General features: G+C 38.4%; 1 protein-coding gene across 1 annotated transcript in view; it reads right to left on the bottom strand.

The window, feature by feature from the left end:
- The window catches only part of BMX (BMX non-receptor tyrosine kinase), a 46,531-nt gene that overhangs the window by 13,971 nt on the left and 9,511 nt on the right, over positions 1–23,049 (bottom strand). Inside the window, exons 5-13 of the mRNA XM_079765818.1 lie at positions 20,816–20,935; positions 18,543–18,607; positions 13,614–13,735; positions 8,177–8,245; positions 7,460–7,513; positions 7,076–7,130; positions 5,522–5,601; positions 2,920–3,047; positions 167–241 (exon numbers count right to left, since the gene is read on the bottom strand). Coding sequence (XP_079621944.1) covers positions 167–241; positions 2,920–3,047; positions 5,522–5,601; positions 7,076–7,130; positions 7,460–7,513; positions 8,177–8,245; positions 13,614–13,735; positions 18,543–18,607; positions 20,816–20,935 — 768 coding nt within the window. The remainder of the gene's footprint in view (positions 1–166; positions 242–2,919; positions 3,048–5,521; positions 5,602–7,075; positions 7,131–7,459; positions 7,514–8,176; positions 8,246–13,613; positions 13,736–18,542; positions 18,608–20,815; positions 20,936–23,049) is intronic.

Raw genomic sequence — 23,049 nt, 5'->3', positions numbered from 1 at the left:
TGTTGGACCGAGCCCACAGCCCAGGCATGTGTCCTTGACTGGAATCAAACCTAGGACCCTTCAGTTTTGCTCTATCCACTGAGCAAAACCATCTAGGGCTATATGTATATTTTAATAAAAAAAAAGGTAGGAAATGAAGTGTAAGAGCCCAAATGTATGTCCATACCACTTCCCAAAGACACGGAGGTGGGGACCTTGTTGGCCTTGGTCGACACAGGGTGGCGGAGTCGTGTGATCATGCCTGCAAAAGAATCAGCATAATATTATCACATCACATCACATCACATCACATCACATCACATCACATCACATCACATCACATCACATCACACCTCAGCTTTTACTCTCTCCAGAGCAGCTGAAAAAGCAGAGTTCAGGATGGTGATATGCAGAGAATGAATCCCTTCTGATCATAGTCATCCTGTAGTTGTATCAGTTTGCTTGACTTGACTAATTAGCTCAATGTAAAGCAAAAATTAAAAGAATAAAACCACTTTATGTCATCTTGAAAATCCCATCAAAGTGAGTGGCTTGATAGAGTTTTTCATTAAAAAAAATTCCCATTTACATGTTGCTATCTTTTTATAGTCCTATATTTAAATATGTATAAACAAAGCACACACATTTGGTAAAAAAAATTCAAAGTGAAGAGGGGTACTAAATAAAAAGTAAACCACTTGACTTTTAAAAAATTAAACTGTCAAGTCATTTTAGTTGTTTACATCAAGTTATGATAAAGCTGGGTTAAAATAATCAGTATTTATAGTGGCTTGAGAGAACTCATTCAAAAATATATGTTTGTTGCTTTAATTGTGGGAGGTTTTCCAAGTCCTAGAAACTGTCACAGGTCTTCTTTTTCTCTCCTCCCTTTTTCTATATTTATTTCCTTTTTATATGAGTGGTCCTCAAATGTTTTAAATCTTACACCTTTAATTGTAAAAAAATATTAGTGCACTCCTCCAAAATATGCATATACACAATTGCTGCTGTATTGATACATTATGTGAATCATAAAGTGTCCTCACAAATAGTAAAGTTAAGAGAATGAGATTTTAAAAACCAATCTAAATAAACATTTTACTGTTTATTTTTCTTATACCCTGTGGGGTTGCTTGTGCATGCTCTGGAGAGGAATCATCACACTTGGAGATGTCTATATAATCCCTTGCCAAGGGTCCGTTTGAGGCACTACAGGTTAAAATAAACAATTGATGAAATTGGAACAAAAGAAAAATTCAAGTAGGAACCAAAATTAAAGCGAGGAGTGAGGCTAATTCACTTAATGTGCATGTAATCAGGTTAGGTAAAGTTGCACGATTTGACTCTGAGCCCACAGCTTATTATTACTCACTGTTGGAAATTCATCCAAGCACTGCCTCTAAGTGGCACTAGTCTTGGAAAGACATTTAGAGGGAATTTCTTTTTTTTTAACTTATTTTTTTCTACATTTATTGAGATATTACTTACATATAACATATATAACTGTAAGGTGTATAATGTGATGATTTGGTACATGTATGTATTGTGAAATGTTTACCACAATTAGGTTAGTTAACACTTCCATTAGGAAGGATTTCTATATACAGTTTTGCCAGTCAATCAGGCAAAATTTGGTGAAGATGTGTTGGTGAAGATGAAGGATGTTGCTGTTGGTGGGAGTGTACATTTCTGAAAAGCATTTGACAATCTTTAAATTTTAAACATTCTTAACCATTATCTTAGAAACTAGTGCCCTGGTGCACGGATTTGTGCACATTGAAAGGAAATTAATTAGAAGGTGGGAGGACTGGGTGAGATGGGCCAGACATGCCCTGGAGTCAACCTCCCACAGTCCCTTCCAGGACAGGCACACTGGGGTGGTGCTGAGGCTCGAAGGGCATCTGCAGAGTGAGTGTGGTCCCTCCATCAGGCGGGGTCCCTCAGCCTGGCCTGCGGGGATCAGGCCAAAACCAGCTCTCTGACATCCCCTGAGGGGTCCCGGATTGCAAGAGGGCAGTTCTCAGGTGATGCACCCCAGAATCGGGCTCCCTCCTCTCTGGTTCCAGTTGCATCACCCGAGAACCCCTGCTGCCAAGTCGCCGCAGCTCAGCAGCTCCTGCATTGAGCGTCTGCCCCCTGGTGGTCAGTGTGTGTCATACCTACCAGCCAGTGAGATAGTCATGTCACTTAGCCTTTTATATATACAGATGACCTTTCTAGGGAATTTGGCTACAGAAACACTCATATAGTTGCACTGAGCTATGTTGGCAGGACTGCACTGAAATATTAATTGTAATGGTAAATAGTGCATATGATCCAACTGTTAATCAATATAGGGTTAGGTGAATATCTTATGAAGTAATTCTATAACAGATTTCTCTATAGCTGTTAAGTAGACCAAAGTAAGCTATACGTATCTGTATGCAAAGACCTCCAAGACATGTTGAATAAAGAAAGCAGCTGGAAAGTGGCATGTGTAGAATGATCTCATCTCAGTAAAAATATAATGTATTTATGCATATAAATATATACAAATAATGAACAATAAGTATTAGTACCAGCATAGAAAAAATTATTTCAGAACAGATACCAACTTGTGTATCATTGGAGAGATAACCTACATGGACACATCTATAATGTTTGAATTTTGCAATCAACTTCTATAGGCAGAAAAAAAACTGCAAATATTTTTATAAAGATAATCTCTATGTTTAAGTCATTCAGCTCACTCAACTTAAATTTTCTGGCATTATAGAGTATATAATGCTATATTCCAGGAAATATGGGTTAAAAATCACAGCAGGCATAGAGCTTGAGAACATTTTTTTTCTTACTTTCATGGTTCCCTATGTAATTGAGAATATTAGGAGGAGCAGTAGCATCCAAGAAAACTGATATTTATCAACAAGGACCCATAAAAGAAAAACTGAAATAAATTACCTGCTGAATTGTGTTGATGATAGTGAATAAGCTTTGGAATGGAATCAAAACAGTAGTTTTCTGCCAGGTACAATTTGTTCTCAGCATTTGTATGCACATGGTAATGTTTGACGGTTCCTTTCTTATCACTAGTAAGAAAGAAAGACTGTTAGAACATTTTAAATAAACAATTGAAGCTTCATTGCATGATGGTTAATTATATTAGGTGTATTTTCAAATTTTGGAGAGGGAAATCAGAGAGGGTTTCCCAGTCTTGATATCTGGCATTTTTCTGGAGGTATTAATTACTAATTATGAAAGAGGGCTCTTCTCTGAACTCAACATATCCTTTGTGCACATACAGAATCCATGTACAATAAAATTCCAACTTTCTAGACTGTTCCTCCCTTAGTAAGTATAAAGCTGGAATCTTCTTTTGATGATTGAAAGCCCTGCAATTCTTCAGGATCATTATTCTAAACAGTAATTCTTTTTAATGGTAATAATGAAAATTAAAATGTGGGAGGCAATGGTGATTAGGCTGTGGGTATTCTTTCCTGGAGTATGGGTAGGAGGCTCTCTGGGGGAGTGGAACGGACAGGATGGAGTGGGTGGGGGTGTCCTTTAATTCCTCATGTAAACTTGTACCATTTGTACATAAAACATTTTTCTTTTGCTCTACTTTTAGAAGACAGTGGTAAATTAGGCTAACTGATTTAGGCTAACCAGGAATAATATGTCTGTCTTAGATTTGAGAGGATTGCAGAGTGGTTAAGAACTGGACTTTGAGTCCAGTTCTACTGCTTGCTGGCTACCTTATCTGTTTGTTATAAAGATTGGGGAGATTATATACATACCAATCTGCATTATGGCTGACACATAAGACACTGCTAATAAATTGTATTTGTTGCAATGCCAGCCTAGTTAAAACTGCAATTATAAAAGGGAGAAAGGGTACTTTATTGTTGCAAATGGCTAAACAGCTCTTAGTGTCAGTATGAAACTCATTCAAGCCCATTGATGGTGTTTAGTAAAAGAAGGCTTCTGTATTCATTGACTTGGATTATTTTAATTTGATTCCTTATCCATTTGCTGATTTTTTCTACCTGGTCACCTTCAAAAATAAATCTGGTGTCAAGAAACTTGACTAGAAAGACTTCTGATATCAGGTTTGGCTAAAACTGCAGGACCAGAGGGCCACAGAGCTTTTGATATTCAGTGAACCAGGTCTTCTACCAGTTCTTACTGAGTTGGCTTCAGCCAGCATCCAGATGTGCAACCTAGTACATGAGATGCATTGGGAAATTCTGGCATTGGAAAATTTCAGATGACTGCTTAAAATACATCCTATTCTCTCAAATTGGAGATAGAAATTCTGTAAAAAGCCTCTAAAAATAAAAGAACTTTTTATCACTTAATTATTGCAAAAATACATATATACACCATGGAGAAGGCACCAAGGCAGAGGGTCATTCAATCCAACCTTTAAAAGAGGATTGTGCACACAGAAAAAAAATTTTGTTCAAATGCTTCTAATCAAGTTTTGTCCATGTTATTATTTCAGAACATTGGGAGTTTCAGTGTAGAAACAAGTGTGGTTGAAGGAACATGAACTTTGGGCTGTTAAAGGCACAGCTTCAAGTTGACATTTATTAATCTTGTGGATGGGCCTTCATAAGCTCTCTTTGAACCTCAGTCCTCTCATCTGCAAAATGGTGCAAATGAAAACAGCTTTCCTATTTGCTTCACAATATGATTAGAAGGAAAAAGAGCTAACAACCAATGGGAAAGTGGCTTGTGAAACTGAATTGGTATCCTGATGTTGGTAAGGATGATTTGCATGAGATGACTGTGGAGGTCTTTTATGCCTAGGTGTTGGGATGGAGGTGATGGAGCAGGTAGAATTACTTTTTCCCAACAACAATAATAGTAATTGTTATTAGTTTATTGAGTGTTTACTATATGCCAGGCACTGTTCTGATCTGATACACAAAATTATTTTATTCATGGAACATAGTAAGCATTATTATGTTTCATTTTCAGATAAGGAAGTTGAGGCACAGAATTTAAGAAACTTGCTCAATGCCAGAAAGCTTTATAAATGGTAGAGTCAGGATTTGGAACCTGAGGAGTGGCTTCAAATCAGAACTCATAACCACATGGAGAGGCCAGCATCCTAGAAAGAAACTATCTGGGGAACACAGCTACACTGATTCAACCTTTTGCTAACTCTGCACCCACTGTAAAAACTTACTAACTTCAGACGTTGGAGTAGGTTTCTCAGTCCAGCTTGTAACCAGGACCAACAATGTAGAGGCTCCAATGCTATTTTTCTATTTCTAGGCTTGGGACTGAATCGAGAGGAGTAACCCAGGATTCTTTTAACAAATATTTACTGACGCGTGCTGTGCACTGGGCACTTTGCTGCCACCTGGGATAGGCAGAAAAGGATCCCTGAGAACAGCCTCTTGGAAGTAGCGGGGAGAAAGGCCACTACAAATAGTCTCATTCAACATAAATACTTTGATCTAAAATTCCAGTTTAAATATGATGACTAAATGCCCAGCATATTCAAAGAATACACAAGAAAATAAAAAAAAAAGCAAATCCATGCCATACTTACTTCACAGCCTTACTAAATAAAGACACTGTGTACATTCCCACCTGACTGGAATTTCTAACCATAAATGCTCCTTCTTTTCCCTGAAAAGGAAGGAAAATAAAAAGAAACAGAAAACATTTTTGTTGTCCTTGAAAATGATTTTTTTTTCTGGTAGGCAGTAGGAAACTAGATCTTTTAGATTCACTTTATTTTTTATTTTGTATCTTTCTTTTTTAAAAAAATATTTTCTTTATTGTTGAAAGTATTACAGATGTCCCCTTTGTTTGTTTTCCCCCCATTGACCCTCTCCTCCCCACACCCACCCCTCCCAAACCTTCACTACCCTATTGTCTGTGTCCATGGGCTATGCATATCTACATATAAATTCCCTGGTTAATCTCTCTCCACCCCCACTTCCCCACCCCCACCTTCCCTCTGAAATTCACCAGTCTGTCCCATGGTTCTATGTCCCTGGATCTATTTTGTTCATCACTTTATTTTGTTCATCAGTTTATTTTGTTCATTAGATTCCACATATAAGTGAGATCATGTGTTACTTATCTTTCTCTGACTGGCTTATTTCGCTTAGCATGATACTCTCCAGGTCCATCCATGCTGTTGCAAATGTAAGAGATCCTTCTCATAGATTCACTTTAAATCTCGTTGATGACACAGATATTCAACAGTTGGTGCAGAAGGGGACCCACAGTGTAGCTTCTTTATTTTCTCAGTTTCTTTCCAGATCTACCCTGTGTGCTTCAACTCTTTCTTACCAGTTAACTTTGAATACTCCCTGATAATTTTCTCTGTTTTGTATTTATGTCAGCTTAATCTTTCAGAAATAAAATTTAAACGCACATGTCATCATATCATACTCTTGAAAGTTTTAGAAAACCAAAGGTGTAGAACAAATCTTTTAGTTCTATATGCAACTTGTCTTTCTTAAGGACTTGTGTTAATTCTAAACAAATTCACATTCAGAAAGAATAGATAAGAAACTAAGAATGTGTCAAAATACCAAGTTAGTGAAGTCCCCTCCCACATTGACTCTTGGCTGGGCCATGTGACTTGTTTTGGCCAATGGGACATTAGCAAACATGAAAAAAAACAGAGACTTGATAGTGCTTGCACTGAACTGTAGGGCTCATCCTCTTCAACCATTGCCTTGAGTTTACCATGCTGTAAGGAAGCCCAATTTAGCCACATGGAGAAGAACTATAGCATCCAGGTTGATTGCCTCAGCTAACCCCAACCCCCCAGTGACTGCATCCACATGAGAGACTCTATACCAAACCTGCATAAAAACTGCTGACCCAGCTGAATCACTTACAGAATTGTGAGAAATCATAAATGTTGTTGTTTCAAGCCATTACATTTTGAAGTGGTTTATTACACAGAAATATATAATGGGAACAGGGGAAGTGGCTATATGTGAAGGGCATGGTAACCTATAGGCTGGTAAACCAACACTATGATGATGTGACGCCTAATTAGCACTAAGGTTTCTATAAGAAGTGCATTACCCAACAATAGAAAGACATTCTTAGGTGCTATTTTAAAGACCAGATTATTTACCTTTTGTCTCAGTAACTGTTCGGCTTGTGACCTGGAGATGTTACCTGCAAACCAGCTGCAATAGGAAAGAATTCAATATTTGACAGCTAGTAATGTTTAATTGCATAATTTGTCATCTAGCTTTCTAACCTGTAAATTGAGACATTGGCCTAGATCAGGGATTTCCAAACCTGGCTGCTCCAGAGAATCACCTGGGGAACTTTTCAGAATATAGATTCCTGAATCTCCACCCCCCAATTATGATTCTGGGTAGGGCCTGCAGATCTTTAATTTTAAGTGGGCTGGCATTTAAGAACCTTTGGCCTCCTTCTAGGTGATCTCTGAAATACAATAGAAACATCTCTGTCTAGTTTTAGAGGTACACACAGAAATTTCAAAACTCACTCATAGTCATCCAGGTTTTCCTCTTCTTCAGATGAACTTGACTCATTGAATCCCCTTACAAAGAGAGGAATCAAAATGAATTTTAAAAAACACCAAGAAATAATCTGAGTATCTAGCAGTACAATATCAAATCCCACCCTGCCTTTCATCCATGTAAATGAAATGTAGACTATTAGGTTTCCCTTTTTGCACTTGGGAAGGTATCAGCAAAGTGAAGAGAGAGTGACTCAAAAACTGAGTTCATGCTCAGTTTAATGAGAAAATGGCTGTTTGATACAAGAAGTCCCCAGGAATGTGGATTTCATTGAGCCTTTCAGAAAAATGGGCTCATGATATAGATGAAGATGCCTTCAGGGACAGCTGTAGTATAAAGTTAAAAAAATGTCAGGTTGTATATAGAACTATTCTTAGAGAAGAGTTATTCAACTCTAGGTTATTTTTCTTCCTGCTAGAGATGCCTGAGCCAGGTATATTAGTGTTCATGTTAACATCAGTGTGCATCACCAATGATGGAAGTGAAAAATCAGAGTGAGGGTAATGGTAACCCACAAGTTATCAATTCAGACCAATTTAAGGGTTCAGAGAAGCAAACTACATAGATTTGGGGGGGTTTACTTGAAATGTAAAGTCTAGTTGCAAAATTATTGCAAATTTGGTTAGTTTTCTTGCAAATGAAAGCAAATCCCCAGTGTAAAGGACTATCTAAATTTGACATACCATGAAATCTTTGAGGTGCTGTGATTCACATTTTTTTCTCTTTGGTTGCTGCGTGCAAAATCTTCACTGCTATAAAAAAAGATACATTTCATAAATTTATATTTATTTCTAAATGTTAAATGACAAAAGTAATTTTGTTAGATATGTTTTAACTTTATTAAACATTGCAACCCATGTGTTTCACTTGCTTTGGAAATTTAAGCTAATGAGTCATTTTCACATTTCTGTCCTTGCAGGGTCTCCAATAAAAAGCAGTAGTTTGACAGTATTCATAGACAAAAGCAAATTGTTAATAATGGCTCATAATAGCCCCAAACAATAGAAAATTTGGATTAATAAATTATCTTTACTGGTTTTGCCCTGCTTTTCTTATATATATATGCAAGCATTATATCACCTCCATGTTTAAAATAGGTTATTTTTTTTCTTTGCTATTGTGATTGGAATTAAAAGTCTTGAAAATACTGAACTTTTAACTCCATGTGGACACAGATGGATCAGCAACATTTTTATCATCCTCTGTCATCCATCCTTTTCTCTTTCATTTTGGGTGTTGAGCAGAACATGAGGACTTCTCCAAGTTCAAAGTCTGTTTTACTTGGAATGTAATACCTATTTCCTGTTTGCCTCCATATCCCAGGCTCTTATTCAAAAATCACACTTCATAACTGACAAGTTTTCTTAACAAGGAAATGCTTCTCTGGCTCCATTTCCAGGAGTGCCTCCCTCTCCACCTTCCCAAACATCCTTGCTCACTAGCATAGCTTTTTCACTCCATCTCTTCAGAAGAAAATCCATATTTAAAAATGCTAAAAATATAGTTAAAATTTTCCACTAAAATTTTTTAATTAAAAAGTTTGTCCATATAATGGATTGCTATATAGACATTCAAAATAGTGAGGTAGGTTGCACAGCAACACTAATGTACTGTACACTTAATAATGACTAAAATGGTAAAATTTGTTAATGTTGTACCACAATTACATTTTTTAATTAAAAATTAAGTATATCTTCATATATGCAAATGGGAAAAATGTCTAAGATGTTAGGTAAATAGAGCAAGTGGCAAAGAAAACTTCATGGTAAGAACCTAATTTTTTAATTCTATATATATGGTAACATGCATCAAAAACATTTTAGGGGAATATACATTGAAGAGTCTACAATGTTTGAGTGCTTTAATTAGAGCATGGATTATTTTACTACTCAGAAAAAATAAAGGTAAAAAGCAGCTCAGGCTAAGATAGTATGAATGACAGAAAGTCAGATGTACTTATATGAGTTGAGAATCATGACTGTATTTTTACAATTCAAGCTCCATGAAGAGCGTTTAGTAATTATTATAATTCATTCATAGGGGGTGTAATGCTATTCATGCTAGGAATAATTAATCAATCCTTTGTTCAGACAGCTAGTTTCCTGAAGTTCTAGGGTAAAACCTAGGGTTGGGACTATATCTTGGGTGCAAAAGCTAAGGGTGGTGTCAAAAAACTCAGTAACCAAGATAAATAGTGTTTTAGTAAAATATTTTTAAAATAAAAATTAGTGCAAAAATCTATGATGAACAAAATATCAACATTTTAAACAAAGCTAGGATCTGGCAATCTATGAGTTGGTAGCTCTGCAGCAACCCCATGTGAATCAATAGTGCTGACTTCTTATTTGAATACTGGTCAGTCAGTTTCACTGCACACCTCCCTCGATGAATCACTTGGGCCTCTGGCGGGGAAGGGACATGGCACAAAGTTTACAAGACATTCATCCTCCTTGAATCTGGGCTTATTGTCTCCTTCCAAGAACACTAGGCTTTAGGCAAATAAATGTAACTCCTGTCCTCAGACACCAGCCATAGATCAATACACTTGGATTCTGTCTCTACTTTGGAATGAAAGGTACCATGACTTGTTATACTGAAGACAATAGCAAGAATACATTTATGTCCTTTCAAGTTCCATAGAGCCCCTCTGGCTGTACATTGGTACAGTGAGGCATTTTCTTTAGGTAAAAATGGTGAAGATGGAAGTAATAAAACAATAAAAGGACAAAGGAGAAAACAAAAGAGATACATGGTGAGTCAGAGAGATTCTCTGCATGCTTTGTGGAGAAATACAAACATCAGTACCCTGGAGGGATGCTAATAACTGGGTGACAGGATGTCAGACAGTGAATAGCATGATGGGGAAGGAGTATAAGGAAGCACATAAGGAAGGGTAGTCAATTGAGCCTTTCTCTATTGTCATCTTACAATTCAATTTCATATTTAGTGAGCATCAAGTGTGGGGCTGACTTGGTACTAAAACCCAGTGATATACACAGTTTAGGTACTGTCTTCAAGGTAGTTTCAATTTTGGCTTTAGGTAGCCTCTTTTGGCTTAAAAACATGCGGAGACTGAGAGAAACCAAGATGGTGGCATAGGTAATCACCTATACTTGCTGCCTCTCACAACCACATCAAAACCACAACTAAACGGCAGAGCAACTACAACCCAGAACCACGGGAAAGCTGGCTAAGTGGAAATTCCACAACTAGAGAGGTGAAGAAAGCTCATTGAGACCATTAAGAGGTGTGGAGGTGCAGAAAGTGCTGCACCTGGATGTGCTGCTCTATAAACTGGGAGGGAGATACAAGCTCCCGGTTGCTCTGAACTCCAGTTCCAGGTGAGACTCTGGGGGACCCAGACACATTTGGGGAGAAACTGGACTGTCTGGCATCGGGACAGCAACGCGAAGACGGCTTACTCTTAGAGGTGCTCGCAGGTATCATTGTTCCTGCACGGGGGCATGGGACTCGGAGAACCAAGGACTTCTCTGGTTCAGGGCAGCCATTGCTGTTTGCTCCACATTGGTGATTCCCAGAGACCCCACTCCACCCAATTTACAGCCACACCCAAGGCTTTTGGATATGAATGGTCTTTTCTTTTGCCTAAAACAAACCAGCTGGGTCAGAGAGTCCCAGAGATTCCAAAAGAAGGCCCACTACCTGGCAGCAGCACCAGCCTGCCTTGCTTCACAGCTGGGCCTCATCTGGGCTCTTCCAAACCCCATACAAAGAGGAGGAATCTGCAGATGTCTCTGTAGCTCCTGCTGTGTGGCCCCAGACAGTGGCTGACCTTGCACCTCCTTGGAGATCCAAGAGCCAGTGTACCCAGTGGTCAGAGTGAGACCATACCAGATTACCACTCCTCACATCCATAAGAGACACACTCAAGGGGCAGACTCAGTGAGCACCAAAGCCCCACTGAAGCAAGTCCTGCCCCATAAGGGTGGATCCTGCGCAACAGATCTTCCAGTGTAGACACAGCTGGTCATCTCAGACAATTGGCCTGGAGGTCAATTCCCCCCAGTGATACCAACAGCAATCAAGGGTTAACTACAACAAGACTATGCAAACAGCCCACAAAGGGGTGCACCAAGAGCATCCACCTCAGGTGACTGGGGAGGCTGAGACACTGGGCTCTATAGGACACCAACCACACAAGGCCACTCTATCAACTTGAGGAGACTTAGCAGCTACCCAGTACATAGAAACAAACACAGGGAAGCAGCCAAAATGCGGAGACAAAGAAACAAGTCACAAATGAAAGAAATGGATGAAAGCAAAATCTGGATATAGAGCTCAAAACCATGGTTATAAGGTTACTCAAGAATCTTCTAGAAACCTCCAAGAAATTTAGTGAGACCCTCCAGGATATGAAAAAGGACCAATCAGAAATTAAGCATACACTGACTGAAATAAAGAATAATATACAGAGATCCAACAGCAGACTAGAGCTGTGGTTGGCAAACTGCAGCTCGTGAGCCACATGCGGCTCTTTGGCCCCTTGAGTGTGGCTCTTCCACAAAATACAATGGCCTGGGCGAGTCTATTTTGAAGAAGTGGCATTAGAAGAAGTTTAAGTTAAAAAAATTTGGCTCTCAAAAGAAATATCAATCATGTACTGTTGATATTTGGCTCTGTTGACTAATGAGTTTGCCGACCACTGGACTAGAGAATCCCAAAAATCAAGTTAAAGATTTGAAATACGAAGAAGCAAAAAATACCCAATCAGAAAAGCAAAAAGAAAGAATAATCCAAAAGTATGAAGTTAGTGTAAGGAGCCTCTGGGACAACTTCAAGTGTACCAACATCCGAATTATGGGGGTGCCAGAAGAAGAGAGAGAGCAAGATATTGAAAACCTATTTGAAGAAATAATGACAGAAAACTTCCCCTACCTGGTGAAAGAAATAGACTTAGAAGTCCAGGAAGCACAGAGAACCCTAAACAAGATGAATCCAAAGAGGACCACACCAAGACACATCATAATTAAAATGCCAAGGGCAAAAGACAAAGAGAGAATCTTAAAAGCAGCAAGAGAAAAACAGTTAGTTACCTACAAGGGAGTACCCATACTACTGTCAGCTGATTTCTCAACAGAAACTATGCAGGCCAGAAGGGAGTGGCAAGAAATATACAAAGTGATGAATAGCAAGAACCTACAACCAAGATTACTCTACCCAGCAAAGTTATCATTCAGAATTGATGGTCAGATAAAGAGTTTCACAGACAAGAATAAACTAAAGGGGTTCATTACCACCAAACTAGTATTTATGAAATGCCGAAGGGTATTCTCTAAGAAGAGGAAGAAAAAGGTAAAGATAAAAATTATGAACAACAAAGTGACAACAAATACATATTTATCAACAAGTGAATCTAAAAATCAAGTGAATAAAAAATCTGAAGAACAGAATAAACTAGTGAATATAGTAGAATCAGGGGCATAGAAAAGGAGTGGACTGACAATTCTCAGGGGGAAGGGGGTATGGGGGGTACGGGAAGAGATTGGACAAAAATCTTACACCTATGGACGAGGACAATGGGGGGTAAGGGCATGGGGTGGGGTGGGAACCGGGTGGAGGGGAGCTATGGGGGGAAAAAGAGGAACAACTGTAATAATCTGAACAATAAAGATTTATTAAAAAAAAAACAACACATGAGGAGACTAATCACATCCTCAGGAGGCAAGCTTGAAATTCTACCTGTCATTTGGCCAGTGATGCCAAAGCACTTTACAAGTCAGCCCACTCTAAACTCTTCATATAAAGGACATAATTTAAATATTCTGAGTTCTGGAATGTGGGATTATTAGGAGGGAAGGGGAAAGAAAGAAGATGGAATAAAATGCTCAAGTATTACTTAGATCATTAGATTGTATAGACTAAATGGAAACATTGTGCTGCTCAGTCCCAGTGGGGCCACTGCTTCTGGCTCCAACAGTGAACATTTTGTAACAGGACAACCCTATCTCAGCTAAGGCCTGTGTCGTCCTTTGAGACTGAGGTCCAAGGCAGTGGTGTAATGTTTGTTCTACCTGCTGGGCAACCAGACTAAGAGCTGAGGTTTACCTTTTCAGTTTTCTTACTTGCCACCAGTCAGGGCAATCTTCCCTTGGAACATACCGCATATTGACGTTTGGCTGGGAGTCATAGTTTTTCTTTGAGTCACTGTCATACTGGACTAGAGTGGTACTTGACGATGGTTCATCCATTTTGAAAATAGGAACTGCTCGAGGAATCTTCAGCTTTGGAGGATAATATATATTAATAGACCACAGTGAAGCACACTCACAGATTCATGTACCAGGAACTAACAACCAAGGTATATCAGATTTTAAATTAAAAAGGAAGGAAGTTAAGAGTGAAGGAAGGAGGGAGAGAGGAAGGAAGGGAGGGAAGGGGAAAAGAGAAAACAAAAGAGAGAAAGAAATAGAGTGAAAAAAAAGAGGAATGAAGGAAGTAATATAACAGAAACTGTCAACTTTGCTCGTTAGAGTTTGAAGTGGTAGAACCATATTGAAAAGCTGTTTACAGAATCTACTTAAGCTGGACATGCACATGCCCTATGATCTAGAATAGTGGTCGGCAAACTCATTAGTCAACAGAGCCAAATATCAACAGTACAACGACTGAAATTTCTTTTGAGAGCCGAAAACCGACTTCTGAGAATGGGCCACGAAGTTTCAATCACACTGTACGTGCGCACCCGCACGTGGTATTTTGTGGAAGAGCCACACTCAAGGGTCAAAGAGCCGCATGTGGCTCGCGAGCTGCCATTTGCAGACCACTGATCTAGAAAGTCTATATACCTACCCAACAAGGAAATCAAAAGACATGTAAAAGAATGCTTATAGTAGAATTATTTAAGTTAGATAAAACTGGAAATTACCTAATTTTTATCAGGATAAAATATTAAAGATAATTGTGGTTGTAGTAGGCTAAATAATGTTCCCCCAAAGATGTTCATGTCCTGGTCCCTGGAACCTGTGAATATGTTACCTTACATGGTAAGAGGGACTTTGTAGATGTGATTGATTTAGGGATCGTGTAGTGGGGAGATTATACTAGATTATTGGGGTAGGTCCAATATAATCAAAAGGGCCCTTATAAGAGGAAGACAAGAAAGTCAGAGATTAAGAGAAAATGTGTGTATGGAAGCTAAGATCAGAAAGGAAAGAAGATGCTACCCTACTGGCATTGAAGATGGAAGAACGGTTCAGGAACCAAGAAACACAGGTAGCCTCTAGAAGCTGGAATAGATTTTCCCCTAAAATCTCCAGAAGGAACACAGCTATGTGGACCCATTTTAGACTTCTGATCTTCAGAACTACAGAAGAATTTTGTGTTGCTTAAAGTCACTAAATTTGTGGTAATTTGTTACAACAGCAATAAGAAACTAATACAGTGAGTTCTGGCCAGTGTTCTCAGTGGTTAGAGTGTTGGCCCATGCAACAAAGGGTTTCAGGTTTGATTCCCAGTCCAGGACACATATCTGGGCTGCGGGATCGCTCGCCACCCCCCTCCCCCTGCCGCCAGGTCGGGGATCACTTGAAAGGCAACCGATATATGTGTCTCTTTTATCTCTCTCTCTCTCTCTCTCTCTCTCTCTCTCTCTCTCTCTCTCTCCTCTCTCCCTCTCTCCTCCTTCCCACTCTCTCTCTGAAAAGCAATGGGAAAAATATCCTCAGGTGAGGATTAACAACAACAACAAAAAGAAACTAATACAGTGGCATATTCACACACTGGAATTCTATATGGCAATGAGAATAAATTATAACCACATAATAAAAAATGAGAAAATCTCATAAATTGAACAAAAGAAGACAGACAATAAATGACTATATGATTCCACTTACATAAAGGTTCAAAGCAGGCAAATAATCTATAATGCCATAAATCAGGCTAGTGATTACTGTTGGCGGAATATAGTAACTGAAGGTAGCATGAGGGTACCCCTAGGGTTCTGTGATGTTCTGTTTCTTAATGTGAATGTGGGTTATAAAGATGTGTTCAGTTTGTAAAACTTTATCAAACTGAACATATTTAGGACTTGTATACTTTTTTAAGTGCATGTTATACTTCATTTAGAAATTTACATTTTACATATATACACTGAATTTTTATTTTTTCACACTCTATTTTATTTTTTCCCAGGGCGTAACATCCTGGAAATTTTAGTTATGCAGGACACTGCAATTTATGAGCTTGGGGTGGTTATCTTCAAAGATAAACGCAGTGGAAAGTTCCCTAATCAGAAATCTAAACAGAATAGCTAGAAAGCAAATTTTAATTTTCGGCAGCTCAGTAAGTCCTCTACTGAATACTCTGATAACAACGAAACAAAGGAAATCATACTTTTCACAATATTCTCTCTGATCCCTGATCCCTAGGGCAGCTTCTAATCAAAACAGACCTTGGTCACTGATTTGCCTGACTGATAATTTTCAACACATTTCCCCAAAAAATTCCTTGCCCTAGACTAGATGCAATGGTGTCTGGCTCCTAAATTATACTCTGCTCTTAGTTGTGTTTAAAACAAACTTTATTGGAGTATAATTTACATACCATAAAATTCACTTTTTATAAGTGTAGAATTCAGTGACTTTTAGTAAATTTATTCATTTGGGCAAGTCTCACTACAACCCAGTCTGAGCACATTACTATCACCCCGTAAGATCCCTAGTGTCCATTTATAGGCAATCCCCATTCCCATCCTGGCCTCAGGCAACCACTAATTGACCTTCTGTCTCTATAAACTTGCTTAGTCTGGACATTGCTCTTAGTGTTTCATAAGGCCATAATTTTAAGCTTCAGGACTGGAGCATGCATCCAAGACAAAACAGCAACATCACTGATAACAAAACACACACCCAAACCTTAATAAGTGTATTAGTTTCTTGAGGACTGCCCTAACAAATTAGTATATATTTGGTGGGTTAAAGCAACAGTGTGTCACAATTCTGGAGGTTAGAAGTCCAAAATCAAGGCTTCAGCATGACCATGCTCCCTTGGAAAGCTCTAGGAGAGAATCTTTGCTTGCCTCTTTCAGCTTCTGATGGTTCTAGACATTCTTTGCCTTGTGGCAGCATGACTCCAATATCTTCCTAGGTCTTTAAATGGCTGCCTTCTCTGTGTATCTCTATGTCCTCTCATCTTGTAAGGATAACAGCCCTTGAATTTATGGACCATCCTAATCCAGTATGATCTCAGCTTGATCCTTAACTAATTACATCTGCAAATAACCTGTTTGGATCACAATCTGAAATTCTGGGTGAACATGAAATTTGGGGGACCTAATTCAATTTTTGTCCTTCATGTTGGTTCACAAAAAAATTATATTGTTTTTACTTAGAAAGATAGAAGTAGTGTGTGTGAAAGTGTGCAACTGAAAATGAGTATCCAAGACAACATAGTGCTGATGGGTAGGTGGAGATGCTCCCTTAATTTCAGATGAGCTTCCAGAGAATCACTGGGAGGCCATTTTGTGTCTCTCTTGGCATTTGAGGAGGCTGATGCCCACCTGGGAAAACTAAAAGCAGGAGACTATGGCTATGAACTCAAGAAAGCAGAGCACAAAAGAGAGCAGCAACCTGTATTGTGAGAGCAAGCTGCATACAGTTTTACTAAGTAAAGCATCCAAGGCTTTGTTTGTTTTTCTGGAGGCCAACTTCACCCCTGGGAGAGGGCTGGCTGGAAGCCATCTTGAAAACTCTGCTCAAAATTGGTGAATTGACCCAGCAGAAAAGTTGGGGGCAAAAATCCCAAGAGCTAAGGGTCAAGACATTTCCTCTGTCATAAAACTACATATTTCCAGTGGGAAATCCATAAGTCTCCCATAAGATAAAGAATCAGCATTGGAAAGGCCACCACTACCAAAGCATGATGGGACCAACCATATATGACTGTCTCTTTTTCAGTAGACCTGCTCTTCCTGGACCCCAACCCTGAAAAGGTCAGAAATTTCAGCCTCTCCATGAGCCTTTCCCTAAAGCAAGCTGTTCTCTGATGCAGACTTGAGCTGGGTGAAGGAGAAGTTTTAACTTGGAAAGATATTCAAAGTTGTGTGATTATAGCATTGGATGGGACAATTAGAGGCTGTTCTCATGACTACTGGTAATTAGGAAAATTTATTTTACCTGAGAGTGACTAGAAGAAAACCCACCGAGTGGCTTTGAAAGGAAAATGGAGAGAAAGAATTATGTTGTTTTCTGCTAGTGCTCTATATGGTCCCATTCCTTCACCAGAATTGCATGAGGCAGTCTTGGCCATGTTAGTGGTAGTTCAGGAATGATAGCTAGTAACAGCTGCCTGTTATATGTGATGCTATCTCCCACATGCACCATTTTAGTGACTTTATGTGCTTACAGGTTAGAAAAAGGCCCAGTTATTAAATATAAAAATAAGCCCTGCCGAAACCGGTTTGGCTCAGTGGATAGAGCATAGGCCTGCGGACTGAAAGGTCCCAGGTTCGATTCCGGTCAAGGGTATGTACCTTGGTTGCGGGCACATCCCCAGTGGGGGGTGTGCAGGAGGCAGCTGGTCGATGTTTCTTTCTCATCGATGTTTCTAACTCTCTATCCCTCTCCCTTCCTCTCTGTAAAAAATCAATAAAATATATTTTTAAAAAAATAAGCCCTAATCGGTTTGGCTCAGTGGATAGAGCATCGGCCTGCCGACTGAAGGGTCCTGGGTTCGATTCCAGTCAAGGGCATGTACCTTGGTTGCGGTCACATCCCCAGTAGGGGGTGTGCAGGAAGCGGCTGATCGATGTTTCTCTCTCATTGATGTTTCTAGCTCTCTCTCCCTCTCCCCTCCTCTCTATAAAAAAAATCAATAAAATATATTTAAAAAATAAAAAAATAAAAATAAAAAATGGTAAATGGTTCTGTATTTGAATTTATTATTTGATATTGCCATTGCTATTGATGATGGCTCAGTTTCTCTCTCTTTGTTGGCAGTTTGAAAGAAGTCCATATTTTCTAGTCTTGAATCTGGCAACTTTTGATTTATTTACTATATCCTGATCATGGGAAAAATTAAATGTTGACTTACCATTCTGTCTGGGAAGGTGGGAACTCTTAGTTTCTCTTCCTTTGTTGCAATGTGCAGATCAGCATCTAAAAAATAGAACCAAGTAATATCAGAAGTAACTTTAAATGAAACAAAGCAAAACATCTAATATTATGATTCAAAAGAACTAGCTTATGTAAGAAATACTGGAGATAAAATAAATTTCGACACAAAATCTTGAGTTATTTTTGTTTTCCTGTATAACACCCAAATAAAACACCACTCCTCCACCATTATCAGTATCCTCCCAAAATAGATAAAAGAGTCAAGTTCCTCTAAATCCTAAAAACTATTTATTTATACTAAATTTCCACCTTGTATTTGAGTAGCATATATCTAATTGCTTAGGAAGGACCTATGACCCTAGGATTCAGAATTCACGTCTGATTCATCTTTAATTGACTTATACAAGGTGCTTATAAATAGCTGATTTATAAATGAACAAACCTGTTTTATTCATTTTTCTGTTCTTATGATAATTTTTGGTTTTTCTTTCTACCCACACATATAGATAGATATCCAGGCGGTGAGTGGAAGCCATTATATGCCTTATAAATGGGGTGGCCATGTGGTTTATTGACCAAACTGGAACATTCCTGACTGTGATAGGTAGGCTTTTGATATAATTATACCAGGTCACCAGCTGCAGAATGAGACTGTCCCAAACAAACTGGGGTGTATAGTCAACTTTTTCCTAGGACACGTACCCCGGAAAGAGGGTGGTCCAGGGCATTTTGGAGACAGAAGGAAGCAAAAACCCTCAATCGCTTCCTTTCTGTGCCCATGGGGCTTTCCTATAACTCGGCAAAGGAGTCAAGAGAGTAAATTATTCTTGGGCAGATAGACAATATTACAGCTGCTTGTGAGACAGAATACTTCTATATTCTGTAGTTTCTTGAGAGGCTGGGAAAGAACCTGTGGCACCTAGAACACATGGCAGGTGGCATCCAGCTGGAGCCTAGGAAGATAATCCAAAGGCAATGCTTTCTCTTGCCTTTCTCCTGATCTTCCCCTGGGAGTTAGGGCAAGGTCAGAGTTGGAATCCGTCCTGCTGGGTAATGACATCAGACCATGGACAGAATAATTGGGGGAAATGATTAATGCTGTAAGGAGACATTATTCTTTAGTCCCTCATAGTGGAGGGAAAATCCACATACAGTAAATTCTGAATAGTTCATTAAATCGCTATAATTCAAGAGTATAAAGGGCAATGTGATCCCATTAAGATTAATAAATATTCATTGTGCAGTCTAATTGAAATGGAAAACACAATGCATATTTATTCACTGTTTTTGTTGTAAAATGACCAGCAGTAACATTAACATAATTGTCAGGTGTCAATACTGTTATGAAGTGAATGTGGATAACATTCCATATGTCTGTGTGTGTTACAGTTTATGAAGTTTTATCACACAGTTGGTTTCATTCAATTCTTTAAAGTCATTGTAATCCACGCAAATTTTGTTCAGGCTGCTAAAACTGTTTTTATTTATTGACAACTTCATGTCATTAAACAATGGTAAACTAAAATATATAACACTGTCTCAATGTAAGTATTCTGGTGAAGGAATGGGACTCAAGGGCACAAGAAGAAAATAACATAATTCTCTCCCTCCATTATCCCTTCAAAACCACTCTGTGGGCTTTCTTTTCTGTCCCCAGATAAAGTCTCAGGTAGATTTCTCTAGGAATAGAACCCTTTACTACCTCTTCTGATGTTATTAAGAAATCAACAAACATGTAGAGGATGGCAAACCACTTTAAAAATATATATTAAAACTTGGCCACCCATCACTTTGTTATATATGGTGATTAAAAGTTTTACTTAAATTTTATCCATTGCCATATTTTTAAAAATAATGTGCTTTTTTTCAGTTTGTGATTTAATTTATGAACCATGGTGATATGGTCACCATGTTCTTTATACCTATTTGGAGTTTATCTTAAACCAAAAAGAATTATAGGAGGGAATAAACAGCTCCTTGCTTGATTTAGGATTCAAATTTGAAAAATATTTCTCATGGAGTAAAAGAATGACAGATGTTAATATTGCTATTATTTTAATAAACATTACTCAATTGACCCTAGAATTAGACTTCATTTTCCAGATAGCATCTGTGAGGCTGAAATTTCATGATGCCAACCAATCTGGCACACCTTGTTTTCCTGAACTGGCGAGCTGTTTTGGCTTGTGGCAGATTTGCCTAATGGGGCACCATCTACCCAGGGTCCACCCAATAGAGGGGTCACCTTACATGCTTCCCAGAGAGTACATCCCGGGGCCGCTTTGCAACTCTGCTGGCAGCACAGGAACTTCCCGTCCACGAAAAACCCACTGTGGTACTTGATCAGCAGGTGGGGGTTTCCCCTTATCTCTGGGGAGCAGGCAGGAAGAAAACACATTCAGTAAGTGCTGTTATCAAAGAACAATGAAAACATCATTTTTGCCAGCAACCAGGGTAAGAGCAAATGGCTCCCAAAGGATATGTCTTTCACTTAGAAGTTAAAAAGCCCTAAAGAAAAATCTAACTATGTATATAGTAAGAACAACACAATAACTATATCAGTCTTTAAAAAAAAACTAATAGAAAATGCATATTGATACAAGATCAGCTTGGTGTAGGATTTTAGAAATACATCCATAAAGGAAGTAAGCGTGCTATAGCACATGCATGTTGTGCTCTTGTAGCAGAAAGAGGCTGGAGGGTAGGACTAGATATTAGGAAAAAGTAAAAAAGGTTATAATAAGCATATACATTCCCCCCACTTTTTATTTTGAAACATTTCAAACATACAGAAAAGTAGCAAGCATAGTACAATGAATGTCCATATACCCTTTACCCAGATTCAATTTTTAACCACTTGCCACATTTGCGCTCTCTCTCTCTCTCTCTCTCTCTCCACATATATATGTGTGTGTGTGTGTGTGTATATATATATATATATATATATATATATATATATATATATATATATGGATATACATAGATACCTATAGCTCTATATCTATTTAGATTTTATTTTTTAATTCTTTATATTGTTAAAAGTATTACATAAATCTCCCTTTTCCTCATTGACCTCTCCCCAGCTGTCCCCACCCTCCAGCACATTATATTTAGATTTTAAATCATTGTTATATTTGCTTGACCATTTGAGAGCAAGTACAGATATTATGACCTTAGTAATGTCACTCACAAATACTTCAGCATGTAACTTCTGTTAACAAGGACATGCCTTTATATAACCACAATGAAATTATCAAATTCAGGAAGTTTAACACATATATAATACTATTACTTTATATATATTTCATATTCAATTTTTTCTCATTGTCCCAATAATATCCTTTATAATCATTCATTTTCTTCTGATCGAGGAGCCAATCCAGAGTCATGGCATTTAGTTATCTAGTTTCCCTTGATATAGAACAGTTTCTCATTTTATTGTTCATAGCTTTGAACTGTTTACACTAAGAAATTAATGGTTTATGGGGCTACTTTTCTAGGAATATGTACATATTTTAAAACAAAGGAAATAGGACAAAGAAATCCAAAGAAATGAAATTGTAAGAGTGCAATATGGTGTCTACAGCAAGCTAGTATCTCTCAAAACAGCAGAGAAATCTACAAGGTCTTAATAGAGAATAGTTCAAGAAGAAACTCTAGATAGGGAGGGTTGGTTCTACATGCGGCTTCAACTCTTTCCATCTTGATTTTTTATTCATCTTAAGGACTTCTTATTTTGATCCCAAGGGAATTCTGCTTCTCCTTTACAACCCTGACTCAAGGAAGTGTATGGAGAGAATAATAACCACTTAGCTGGGTTATTGAGAAAATGTATGTAAAGCGTCCAGCACAGTGTTTGGCTCAGAGTAGGTGTTCAATAAACAGTGGGCTTTAGTAGTATTATTCTCTTAGTTTAACTCAGCTCAGCTTACCTGAAAAGGCTGGCATTAAAAGAAATGTCACTGCCCGGCCGGTGTGGCTCAGTGGTTGAGCATCGACCTATGAACCAGGAGGTCACAGGTTCGATTCCAGGTCAGGGCACATGCCCAGGTTGCGGGCTTGATCCCCAGTAGGGGGCGTGCAGGAGGCACCCGATCCATGGTTCTCTCTTATCATGGATGTTTCTATCTCTCCCTCTCCCTTCCTCTCTGAAATCAATAAAAAATATATTTTTTAAAAAAGAAATGTCACTAAGTGCTAATGAGAATTAAAAATAAATTATTATAGAAACCACAGCAAACAAAAGGAGTTAAGTTTATAAAACACTAGTTTCTGACCTTGAGATTTTCCAGAAGCCTAACATATATACTGTATTGGTTAAAAAGTTGGATTTGGGTAATTGAATTATGAGTTCTCCATTGATAGGTATGTGACATTGGCCATGTCTCTTTAACTTCACTTAGCTGAAAAAATGGAGACTAGTATGACCCATTTTCACAGAGTTGTCAAGAGGGTTACCTAAAAAAATGTTTTCCAAGTACTTG

This window comes from Cnephaeus nilssonii, assembly GCF_951640355.1.
Source record: "Cnephaeus nilssonii genome assembly, chromosome: X".
In the NCBI taxonomy this organism is placed as follows: Eukaryota; Metazoa; Chordata; class Mammalia; order Chiroptera; family Vespertilionidae; genus Cnephaeus; species Cnephaeus nilssonii.
Note: the sequence above shows the minus strand (reverse complement) of the source record. Positions and strands in the feature narration are given on the sequence as shown.